This window comes from Notolepis coatsorum (genome assembly GCF_963971535.1).
Source record: "Notolepis coatsorum genome assembly, chromosome: 3".
Classification (NCBI taxonomy): domain Eukaryota; kingdom Metazoa; phylum Chordata; class Actinopteri; order Aulopiformes; family Paralepididae; genus Notolepis; species Notolepis coatsorum.
In genome coordinates this window covers 22,001,085-22,013,880 of record NC_140167.1, presented here as the reverse complement: position 1 = coordinate 22,013,880, position 12,796 = coordinate 22,001,085, and the positions used below count along the sequence as shown (strand labels likewise).

The following is a 12,796-nucleotide window of genomic DNA, read 5'->3' as shown; positions in this document are numbered from 1 at the left end:
AAACCAGGTCAAAGAAAATATCAATATTACAATTCAACCAATTTGGTTTATGATAACACATGTTTTATCGAGATTTACTGTGCAGAATACTCTTTCTGTGGAAGAAAAATTAACAATAAATAAATAAATACTGTACATTCAACAGCCAGAGCATTTAGTTACAAATGTATAATTCTCGGATTATCTGCCTACACTACTAAAGGGAGTGTCCACATTTTAAGATGCCTATATCTGATTTACTTCCAATAATGCTGTCAGGATGGACAGAAACAAATACAGAAATAAGACTGGCTCCTAAAATCGGTGGACTATCACTTTAAGGTGACCCAGTGTGGTTATTAACCGGAAGTATATATCGTCAATGTGGCGTGATTACGAAACCAAGCCGCATTTCTCGGAGACGCTCTCTGATTGGCCGACGCCTGGTAACACTGGTTAAGCTTAGGCACTCTTCGAAGTTGGTTAAGGTTAGAGTTTGTCTTAGAGCGTGACGGCAAGTTCTTTCGACGGTTAAGCTTAGGCACTCTTTCGAAGTTGGTTAAGGTTAGAGTTTGTCTTAGAGCATGGCGATAGAACGCCAGGTAGTTTGCAGGCTGTTTGGCGTGGAAATGGGCAAAGACACAGCTCGTCACGGATTGGGCAAACGCGTCAGTGGCCAATCAGAGAGCGTCAGTCAGTGCCAATCAGAGAGCGTCTCCGAGAAATGCGGCTTGGTGTCGTAAGCACGCGTCAATGTGACTTATCCAACACCTAGCTTGACAGTATCTTGAACCGATTAAACACAAACAGAATGTTTCTCACAACTGTAAATTGTGAGTATTACCTTTAGTAAGCTCAACTATACAGGTTTGTAAACAAACTGAGCGGGGGGATAGTCGGCTGTTTTTGCTCCACGTCTCATATCACGCTAACAGACACTGAGACACGCTAACGTCATCTAGCAATAATGCAATAAGCAATATTGGTATCTCACAATGATTATCTTTCTTGCATTATTGTTGAGGCTTCGAGTCGTGCTTATCTACCGTTTACATTTGATTGTGGTTACCACAAGCTGTGTTTACAGGTTGGTTAGCTATTGTCTGCTAACGTTAGCCATGTTTAGCTATGCTATCATATATTATGATGAATTGAAAATGGGGGACCCTGATGTAAACAAGACGAAAGTCTTTCTCTGATCTGCAGCCCTTTAACAATTGTGTGTATTGAGCTGTACTGTATTTGACCCATTCTGCAATCTGTTAATACAATTTTCAATCAATCAATCAATCACCTTAGTTTATTATGGCCCACTACTACTGATTCTACTACTAACGTTAGCTAACTACACGTTAGTTACAAGTTCATGTTGTAACATCACAAGATTGTCTCCCTAGTATTGATAATCTTTTCTGCTCTTTTTCATGCATCAGTGGCTAAGGCCAAGTCAAAGTAAGTGAGATTCCTTTGTCTCTGTATGACAGCATGTACAATAATGCTGTATATATACCCACCTGTCTGTACATACCTGCACATACTCCTTTTACATATCTGTAGATTCTATATATATATATATGTACTGTACATATCCCTTACCTACTCTTACTAGTTATGCTGCTGGCCAGTATGACTACTACCACACTGCCTTTATACTTGTATCACTGTACATATTAATATTACAAATCTGTACATCTCATTAGCACTACACCATGACCATGTCATACTAATTTATATATTTTATATCCAGTTTAATCAGATCTACATTGTATATTACTATTGCACTTTACTGCTACATTTGCACTCTGGTTGGATGCTTATTTCCGTTGTACTGTACTTGTGCTGTATAATGACAATACATTTTAATCTAATCTAATGTCGGACATGTTTTAAATGTCAATGTAAGCAAGTAAAGTCATTTATTTATATAGCGCATTTAAAAGCTCAAAGAGCCGACCAAAGTACTGTACAGTAACTACAAAATGTACAGTGTAACAGGACAATACAACATGACAAAAGACAGGATGGACGTATAGACACTAGGAGTATACAACAGACGATACAGTATGACATAGGACAGTAGACAATGTTATGACACAAAGATTATACAGCCGACAATATAGTAAGACATAGGAGACTAGCCGAAGCATTGCATCTGTGTAAACTGTTTAAAAAGATATTTAGGATTGGTCCTACTTTCTTGACCCCATTGTATTTGTTTGACTGGTTTGCCTTTAAATTCATGCTCCTGAAACATGCAGGAGCCTCCTGGTGCAGATGTTGTCTGCTGCAGGGACGGGCTACTCCTTCAACACCAAGAGGAACAGACTGAGGGAGAAGCTGGTGCTTCGCAGACACGATCCCATTGGTAAGACCTGTTGGACTAGTTAGCAAAACTGCACAGACTAAAGTCATTTGTTTATCAAGGTGCAGTGATGTGGAATGATATACAAAATCTAATAGAAACATGTTCCACTTTAAATATATTTAAAAGTAAGCTTAAAAAAGAACTACAGACCCTGTAGTCTATAGTATCCATGTGTATTTGTGTAAAGTCTTTAAAAAAAAAAAAATTCCCAACATTATAATAGTTGTATAATGCTGTATTGTATGTATCTGTGTGTATGAGAGAGGGATATGTGCATGTGTTTGTGCATAATGTGGGGGGGTGGGGGGGGGGGGGGGGGGATTTTTTTGTGCGTGTAGTTATCCTATATAGGTTTAAGAGGGGAGGTAGCTTATAAACCCTTGGGTTTTTTGACCTTTCCTGCACATTTTAACTGTTCTTCTTTTTACTTATTTGATCCCAGAATGTATGTTTGTAAGTGCGAATAACAATAAACAAAGACTAAAGTCTGGAACGTATCTAAAGTATTCAGACTACTAAACTCCAGTTGAGTTCCCTCAATGCAAGGAACGTGTAGCTGACGTAGCCGGATAGGAACAGTGGTGCAGACTACAGTTTCTTAATTCTTTAGTAATCCTAGACATCTAAATGATACATTTATGTCAGTTATAACTATGTCATAATTACAGTCCAGCTATAACTGCAAATTGACACCCCAGAATTTTTTTTAGATACATGTAATCTTTCATACAAATATAGATACTTTTTGGGCGTAGTGGGCAAGGCGCTCGCCACGAATGCGGAGACGCTGGGCTCGCCTGTTCGAGCCCAGTGCTCCACATTGCTTTCAGTTTAGCTGGTCGTTCGTACTAATACACATTGGCCGTATTAGGGGGTGGGAAACTGATGGGTGGGGATCGGGCGTTGTGGACAGCGACTCCTACAGGTCGGTTGGTGCGCCTGCGCAGTAGAATCAGGAAGTGTTGGGGGCAGCGTGAGCCTCCCACGCGTTACTCCTCGCCACTGAGAGATGGAGCTGCGCAGGTGAAAAGATGCGACTGCTGTTACCTCATAGTACCGGAGGGGACTTGTGCTATGTATGACTTAGTCCACATTGCAGCCGGCTTGTGGGAGGCAAGAAACAGCGTTCGTGACAGGGGAGGGTTGAATTGGATGATACGAAATTGGGATGGGAGAAAATATAGAAAATGGGAGAAAAAGTGGATAAAAAAATAAATAAAATATAGATACTTTTCAGAAAGCTTTGTGGAGAGGTCGTCTCTCCTATGGGTGACAGTGGCTCAGGAGGTAGAGTGGTTGTCTGGTTATCGGAAGGTTCCCGGTTCGATTCCCGCTCCTCCCGGGCAGCGTGTCGAAGTGTCCTTGAGCAAGACACTCGACTCCTAATTGTTCCCGATGAGTAGGTTGGCAACTTGCATGGTTGCCTCCGCTGTCAGTGTGTGAGTGAATGGGTGAGGAACAAATTGTAAAGCGCTTTGGATAAAAGCTGCTATATAAATGCACCATTTATTTTCGACCATCATGGTGGTGCTAGTGCCACAAGTAAAACCCTTGGCAACATATCCCCACATCCACTGGGCGGGATAGCACTGGTGACAATCCCGCCCAATGACATCACTGGTGGCTATAATCAAAATAATTTACTCTCAATAACTGTCACACTAAATTAATGTGTGCAAAACGTTTAGGAGTTTTTGGATGCGTTTAATATTATCTGCAAAATAAATCAGCATTGTTTTTTTTTTGGTGAAGTGCCCCTTAAATCTATCTCTTGGTCACGCCAACAACAACTTCTGAATGTAATCAAGGAAGTGCACAGCGAGAGAGAGAGAGATGAACATATTTTCTAAATGACTGTCTTTATAAGCATGGCCAGGAGATAATTTCTGGGTAGGTTTTTTTGCTATAATTACGAGTTCATCATCATAACGTTCACATTTTCTGAAAAGGGTAACCAAAGAAAACACTTATAAATCAAGTGATTTATGATCAAGTGATGCTCAGGAGAAATGGCCAGGGGTAATGCAACATACAGTCAGGTTCATACATATTCATTCATCAACACACTCCTCATAATTTTGTCTCTGTACACCACCACCATGTCTCTGTACACCACCACAATGGGTTTTAAATTAAACTATCAATATGTTCTTTAATTGCAGACTTTCAGCTTTAAGTCGAGGGTATTTACATCCAAATCAGGTCAACGGTGTATGAATTACAACAGTTTCTATATGTGCCTCCCCCTGAGCTGGTTGGCACCCTGCACGGTCGCCTCTTGCTGTTGTGTGTGTGTGAATGGGTGAACGTGAGGCATAAGTTGTAAAGCACTTTGGATAAAAATAATGTTGGTAAACTATATACAGTACAGTAAATGCATGGCCAGAACGGTTAATTTGGCTCATGTCTTTGGACATCCAGCTCATCACAGACACACTAAAAAGGCCAGCAGATGACCTGATCATGAACTTGACAATCACGTTGGGGTCATCTATTCAGTCACATTTGATCTGGGTCATTGGATAAATTGCAGTCCATGTGTGTTCTTCAAATTTCAGTTCAGTTATATTGGGGGTTATATGGTCATGTGACTTGGGTAGTGAATCATCTTAAATATGGGTCTATAATATATTAACAAAGCCTCTATCATCTGTATTGAGCCTCCATCTACATTTGGAATCTTCTCTCTGTCTGTTGCAGTGAACCAGCACGTACTATTCTATGAGAAGAGGAAGATCAGATCGATATAGCGACGCATCAGATCGGACAACTAAAAGACTATATACAGTACATTTTACATTTAAACGGATGACGTAATCACCATGGACTTTAAATATAGTGTGTAGTCTACCTGAAGTCCTGATTGGCTGACACATCCGCAGAGGATTACTTCCTGTATCAGGCTTTAAGACGCCTTGCTGCAAAAATCCAGGATGACCCAAACAGCAGATCTTCAAGCAAATCTCCATTGACGCAGCCATAGACGGGACACACTATTACTCCATGTGTAAAGCTTTGTCATGTTTGTTCCATAATAACTAAATTCTATATTGTCAGTCATGAAATACTGTAATTATAATATTTGAGTTAATAATTATAGTTATATTGGTCATTTAATGATTGCAATCACCTGCCAGTACCGCCTGTTTTTTTTGCCAACCAAGATTTCAGCAATGGAATATGAATAAGGTGAACATAGTTGTAAAGAGTAGTGTTTCACTTGTTTTCTCAAGTAATTTTATTTATCTTGACTTATGTAATAAAATAAAGCAACTTTTCTTTTGTTGAAGAAATGACTGTTTGTTTTTGCCTAGGTGATGGTGTAACTGTTTAACAATAAAATGATTACTTCATGCTTTTAAGATGCAGTACTTGGTGGGAAAATGAACACGCATAATGTGGTTTGTAGATGAAATATATCTTTTTAATTTTAATTTAATAGTGCTACTTCTCATAAATGATAGATTAAGCATTACATTTAAATTGGGTTCAGCAGATTATTGAAACACCAGTCATTATTTAATTAGCATAGAACCACTGACATTTTCTCATGACATAAATTAGGCCTAAGATGGCTTCGTTCCCTTCATACAACACTGTACTTTACTGATCTCAAAGGAGAACAATTGCATTATATTTTATTGTACTGCACAGATCAGTAGAATTCTCAGTAGACCGTAGAGTTTTAAAGAGGTCAAGACCTTCCACTCCCGAGTCCAAACTTGGTCCATTGAGCATTATGACCTCTGGAAGTCGACCTCTGGCCTTTAGAACAGTTCAGCCGGAAGGCCGTCCTTACGAGGATAAGACGCCTGTGTGCCGATGCTCTGTACACTCACTGCTGCCACCTGATTGGCTCTCCTGGCCATCTCTTCCAGAGTCATTGTGGGATAATGAGACATGTAGAACACCAATGCTCCAATAAAGCTGTCCCCGGCACCCTGGGAAGAGACAGTGATTATGTTTATATGCATTGCAATATTAAAGGTGCTATAGATGACATTCAGCCGCTAGATGTCACACTAGAGCACCAGCATGTCATGTATCAAATCAGGTGCATTCCACGTGGGGAAATAGGGATACATGCAATACTTTGGGGGGGGGGGGGGGGGGGCAATACTTTTATTCCGCACCTCTCTAAAAGCTCTGGATGTATGGGGGGGGCAATACTTTTATTCCGCACCTCTCTAAAAGCTCTGGATGTATTTTTTTAATGATTACATACAAATGTTATCTATAGCACCTTTAACCAGATTAAGAAAATACTATAAGACCATAAGAAATGGTCACGTAAACTGCATTCTCTGATGACCTTATCCTGAATGAGGTCTTAAGAGTTGTAGAGTCTTGATTAGTAAAGGTATTTTATATATGTACACACCTTAATCAGACTATAACTCAATCGGAGTTGTCGCAGCATTTAAAGCCATTTATCGGACGGTCACGCCATTGCATGTAAAAAGGGAATGGAATAGTTCAGGATATGGTCTTATTTGGAATAAGGTCACTAATCGGAATAATGCAGTGCACATTAACACCAGTACCATTACAACAGTGCTATGATACGTCTCACAACCTATATGGTGTACACGATTCCAGTGTGGGTAATGGTCCCCTGCTCTTAAGAGAGGCTGGGTGTAGAATACAGGAGTGGGCTATGATGGAAAGTGTATGAAGGGCAATAGTGGAACGAACTGCCCACCATTAGGACAGCCGAAACCCATCCAATATTTTGCCGTCGACTAAAGACGCACTTCTTCAACCATTATCTGAAAATAATTATAATAATAATCTAACCCTAACTAACCTTACTGTCATGCACTTGTAAGTTGTCCTAATATACTAACCTACACTGTAGCACTCAACACTTTGATGAACATTGTTACTCAGCTGATACGAGTTGTGCCCTTCCTGATGACTTGTCGTACAGAACTTTGGATAAAAGCGTCAGCAACCATATGGGCCACATTGGCTAATGTTTGTGTGACATTCTATCCACCAAGCAACTGGATATCAAACAAGAGTTTGCTATAATGGGGAATGCCACTGAATGTTGACATTTAAAGATGTTATTCTTGTTGTCCTAGGAAGGCCCGATCTGCATTTGTGAACATACACTATGGTTTCCTGTAGGCAGAAATGATAGGGGAAAAGTCTGCACCACCCCATAATCTGTGATGTCATTCCAATACAGCTCCAGATTAGTTTCCCTCTTTCCTCTGCACGCAACCAGGGGGCAGAAATAGAATAGAATAGAAATAGAAATCCTAGAAAGCTATGGTCGACATAAGATAAACAAGTAAAAAAGGTTTGTTGTGCAGTAAATTGTATGTATCCGTTCATGATCTGGAACAAAAGAGGTGTTCGGTAATTGCTCATCATTGCTGCATACTAATTATTATGGCAAGCAGCTCAGTCTGAGCCAAATCAAGATACCAGTAGAAATATACATCTGCCACAATGCAGAATTGTGCACTAGCTGTGACTTGCAGTGGTGTTCATTGCCCCCCTGGCTAAGTGTGCGACTATAAATGTTGGTGAACAAGAAACCCATGATAGAGAATGAATTACATGAGATGGAAAAGGTAACTGTGGCACTGCTCAGAATAAAATCCTATGGGGATAGGAGGTACATCTACACACAATGCTCATGTCATTCTAAAAATATTGTTCTATGAGTCATTCTTCCTTCCCAAATAAACACAGTGCAGCTTTAAATTAGAATTAGAATAATATACAGTATGTCACATGTCAGGTTATAGGAGGAATGGAAAAGGCTGCATTCAAATCCAATGCAACAGTAGGGGGTGCTATGACATTTGTCAAATAGCGTGTGTGGAGCTGTTATTCATGGCCTTTGTACAGCTCCCAGCAGCAGCCCCCTAGAAGTCCAAGCTATTCATCTGAAATGACCCAGTGAATTGACCTATCGCAAACCCTGTCTGGGAAGCAACAGTTGGGATTGGAGGATAAAGAAGAGAGGGCAGGGTTTGAGATAAGTCCATTCTTTCCCAGTATTGCAAGTGTAACTCAGCCACTGAAGGATAACACCGGGAGAGCTAGCCGGTGAAGACAGAATGACTAGCGCTACATGACATAATGACATAATTAGACGGTTGCATCACACATTAGTGGTCATCAGCTCAGTACATGTTAAATGGGGGGTACTGTGTGAGAGGAATTCAGCTTTTGGAGACAAGTCTGTCTAAAGAGTTGAGGGGGATGGGACTCGATGGCATTTCCGATTTATGATGCACTGAGAAAAATATTTCATAATGCACTGGGGAACAGATTTAAATTGCAGTGAGGAAAAGAGTTATAATGCACTGAGGAAAATATGTCATAATGCATGAGGAACATATTTAAAATGCACTGAGGAAAATATTTATAATGCACTGAGGAGGAGGAGGAGGAACATATTTCATAATGCACTGAGGGAAAGATTATAATGCACTGAGGGAAATATCTATAATGCACAGAGGAAAATATCTATAATGCACAGAGAAACATATTTGAAATGCACTGAGAAAAATTGTTATAATGCACCTAGGAACATATTTAAAATGCACTGAGGAACATATTTCAAATGCACTGAGGAAAAGATCTATAATGCACTGAGGAACATTTCAAATGCACGGAGGAAAATAGTTATAATGCACTGAGGAACATTTCAAATATGAACTGAGGTTATAATGCACTGAGGAAAATATTTCATAATGCACAGAGGAAAAAAGTTATAATGCACTGAGGAAAAACGTTATAATGCACCGAGGAACATGTTTAAAATGCACTGAGGAAAATATTTATAATGCACTGAGGAATAGAGTTTTGTTAAAAGAATCATCTGATCTGTTGATTTGGCAAAGTTTAAAAAGAGCTCTAGGCATTCCCTCTGCTGACATTGTTGTGGATGATTCAAAATATGAATTATGGTTAAACAAACTTGAAAGTCACCATTTCATCTTTTCGGAAATCACTTTTTAACCATCCGAACCACACAAATTGATACAGGCCATGTCTTGATCCCTCTTGGAAGTCAGCTGACTTTGTGAATCACCCCCTCCGCAACTCCCAACCATAACTTCCAATATCTCTTATGTTTTGCCTAGCTGTACCAAGAGATAAATCATATCTTCCGGCATATGCTCCCCCCCCCCCCCACGAAGCCCCAATCCCCCCACCTCATCTATTGATAAGAGCAATGGAATGTACCCTCCGGGCCCTGGGGGGTAGGCTGGGATGGGGAGAGAAGAGGGCAGGGGGCGGGGGGGATCACGGAGAGCATCGCTGATGGGAAATGGCATGGAGGAATGTGGCGTTACGCTCAGATTTAACCACAAATGGCCCCTGCCGCTGGTTCTCACAAGCCCGTTCCATTAGTCACCACATCGGCTTTCAAGAAGAGCTCACTACACTCTCCTCTGAACACCTCAGATGCCCCCCCACCCACCTCCCCTCCAACAACCCCTGAGCTAAAAGCTACCCTTCATCATATGCCCGTTACTGTAGCGACTAGGAGACTTGGCATGGGGGGGGTCATAGGTCGCACAATGGTTTGACTCTGGGATGTTGGTAGGGAGGTAGGAAAAAGTGAGATCAGAGCTGAAAAATCTCACAAGCCTGCTTGGTTTCCATGTTTATGTCTTCTGTCTGGTCGTCGGGGCTGGGCTATAATACAAAGCGAGCGTTTTGGAAATACTGCCTGGTGGTGCAGTCCCATTCTGGTTTGGCTTTGGCCCGTTTCCCGGTTCACAAGTCCTGGTTGAAACAATGACACTACCCTTGGGTGGAGGAGGTTTGACGCTAGACTGATGATGGAGCACAGTATACAGTGAAAGGAACGTTTCTCCCACACACACACAGTTCCAGTGAGTCTCGGATTGTATCTTTATCTACTGTCTACTTTATTACATTTTCTTCATGTTATAATTATCACGTTGACCCTCAACCAATTTACCACCAAATTCCTTATGAAGATGGATGGATTAACCTTCCTAGGCACCCTGGGGCACCCTCTCCCCCTTCCAGTAATCACCATTTTACAAGTGCCCCCACCCCCCCCCCCCCCCCCAGATTATGAAAATGATCCTAAATGATATTACAACCACTGAAGATTGTGAAAGTGGTATGCAAATGTACAGTACAGTATGAGAGTGACAAGGACGCCAACATTTAATTTTCTATTATTCCATACAGTATTAGCCGGGTTGTGAGATCGCAAATTGATCTACAAGTGAACGAGGCTACGACCAATCTGTTGGGGCCCCTTGGTGGTCCCGGGCCTGGGGCATGTACCCCGCAAGCCCAGTCGACAATCTACTCTGCCTGCAAAACATAAGTGTCCCTATTATGCTTTCCAGTCATGGCTTTGTTCAAAGCAACATAACCAAAATGATCATGAACAAAACCTCATCAAATTCTTAAACCACCTCCCATGGCTTCCCCTGCTAAAGATGTCCCCCACGCTTTAGAACTAACAACACAACTAACAACTTCCGATCTCTCTCTTTCTGAGCTCTGGTGCCGTGCGAGTCGGCGTCCCGACCCCTGTGCTGAAAACAATGCCTCGTTGCCTTAGACTGGCATGTGATGGTTATGGGATCTACCGAGTGAGGCTCAACGGAGCTGACAAGCGCTATGCCCCTCAGCCCCCGCTACCGCTGCCCTCGACACACTTTGGCGAAGGTTAGATCTGGAGGCCTGTCAGTCAAACGACAGAAGCGCTTGCCGTGGACGAGCGGTGATGCCCTCGCCTGGTCAGCTCCGTCCGCCGCATCTTGCCCTCTGCGCCGCTCTTCTGCGCCGCTCTCCGCTTGTGCTTCAGACTGAAGTTTGAAATTAAGCTGGCATTCTTTGATGCTTCCGCGAGATGCTTAGCAAAAATGCACGCCTCGTCTCCATTAGCTATGTTCAGCCTGGCCGGGGCTAGGCATGGTCTAGCATGGTATGGTTTGGTTGTGTTTGTGTCTCAGTTGCGTTTCTTGTAAACTCTCCGGTTAACTGACCGGAATTCAAAATTCAACTGTGGTACACAAACCTAAACCATGATGATAAAACAGCCGGCTTTGGCCAGGTCTGGCAGGGTAGTGAAAGGTGGCCGTCTCAGCCGGGGGCCAGCCAGGTTTGGCCGGGTTCTAAAGACAATGGATACGCTTACTGTGTGCCAGACAGAGGCCACAGCCCTGCCTAGTGGAAACAAGGCATGGGATTTAACGGGAGTTAACGTGTTTGACATACGCTGTACCTACTAGATGTTAACTTTCATAAAAGATATTGGTCTTGAAGGATTTAGCTGGATTCCAAATCCTTCATGCCTGAGAATTCAGTCAGCACAGCAAATAATTTGCATATGGTTGTATGCAACCATGGGAAAGTATACTTAGTGAATAGTGACCAGTGTCACAACCAAATTGATCCTGACATAATTTCCAATCGCGGTGCCGCGGCATGTCATTTGACTGTCCGGCACACAACCGTCATCTGGACCAAACACTGTGCCCATTCAACCGTGCGTCGGTTTTCAGAGGCTCCTGGCAACGCTTTCCATCCAGGGGCCCCGTGTGATCTTGAGTAGCCCCGCCCCGCTATGAAGGACGGAGACACGATTAACCCCCCGATAACGAGGGCCTCTGTCAATGAAAGACCCCCCGGGAAGAACACAGACCACCGGGAGTGGGGGGGGCAGTGATGATGACTCACGCGGCTCTTACACATCCAGAAGCGTCCAGTGAGGCTGCAAAACTGGAGGGGGGGTCCTCTGAAGTAACAGGGGAGGACGACGATGACACAGAGATCAAAACCGCTTCTAATTGAACCCGGTCGGGAGTCTCCAAGCGAACGCGTCTTTCAATCCATCCGTCGTATTTTTTTTGGTTCGTCTTGCTCTCTATCTCCTCCGGCCTTGTTAGCGTAAAGGTGCTGACCCGTGTGCTCCAGGGGATGCTGGAAACCGCTAGGTCTTAAGTGAGTGTGTCTAGCAGTGACGTGGTCCTGTTGACCCAGGGTTTTTGCAGAGGTGAGGAATGCTCTTCAGGGGTATTCCCCTACCTTCACGTTTTCCAGGAAGGCAGCGTTCAAGTGGGGCCCTTTTATCCGTCTCCACTCACACGGCCGGGAGGCTGGGAGTGATTTCACTGTCCAGGCAGAGACCCGCCGTAGAGTTGTAATGTCTGGTTCAGACCGTGGTGTCTACAGTACCTACCCCCTACTCAGTGGACCTCCCGGGGCAGTGGAAACCTGGGCCACCCAAGTCCCGGCTGTGGACATTGTGTGTGTGTATATGTGTGTGTGTGTATGCATGTTTGTGTGTATTTATGTGTGTGTATATGTGCATGTTTGTGTGTATGTATGTGTGTGTGTGTGTATGCATGTTGTGTGTGTGTGTGTGTGTGTGTGTGTGTGTGTGTGTGTGTGTGTGTGTGTGTGTGTGTGTGTGTGTGTGTGTGTATTTAT

General features: G+C 42.8%; 2 protein-coding genes across 2 annotated transcripts in view; one reads left to right on the top strand and one right to left on the bottom strand.

Annotated features, from left to right (window-relative positions):
* The first annotated feature begins 675 nt into the window (after nucleotides 1-675).
* mrpl33 (mitochondrial ribosomal protein L33) lies at nucleotides 676-5,622 on the top strand. Its single transcript, XM_084311666.1, has 4 exons — nucleotides 676-812; nucleotides 1,413-1,431; nucleotides 2,238-2,344; nucleotides 5,045-5,622. Exons 1-4 carry the CDS (start codon nucleotides 791-793, stop codon nucleotides 5,092-5,094), a joined length of 198 nt encoding a protein of 65 aa, XP_084167792.1. The 5' UTR covers nucleotides 676-790; the 3' UTR covers nucleotides 5,095-5,622.
* Nucleotides 5,623-5,837: 215 nt separating this feature from the next.
* rbks (ribokinase) overlaps nucleotides 5,838-12,796 on the bottom strand; it is a 66,221-nt gene continuing 59,262 nt past the window's right edge. Inside the window, exon 7 of the mRNA XM_084310074.1 lies at nucleotides 5,838-6,285. Within this exon, the coding sequence (XP_084166200.1) occupies nucleotides 6,112-6,285 (174 nt within the window). The 3' untranslated portion in view covers nucleotides 5,838-6,111. The remainder of the gene's footprint in view (nucleotides 6,286-12,796) is intronic.

What these genes read in the sequence shown, in the direction of transcription:
- mrpl33 (XM_084311666.1), top strand. Translation starts at nt 791, where the DNA reads ATGTTTCTCACAACTGTAAATT. An exon ending in TCGCAGACACGATCCCATTG is followed by an intron (nt 2,345 to 5,044) that starts GTAAGACCTGTT and finishes TGTCTGTTGCAG; the next exon opens with TGAACCAGCACGTACTATTC.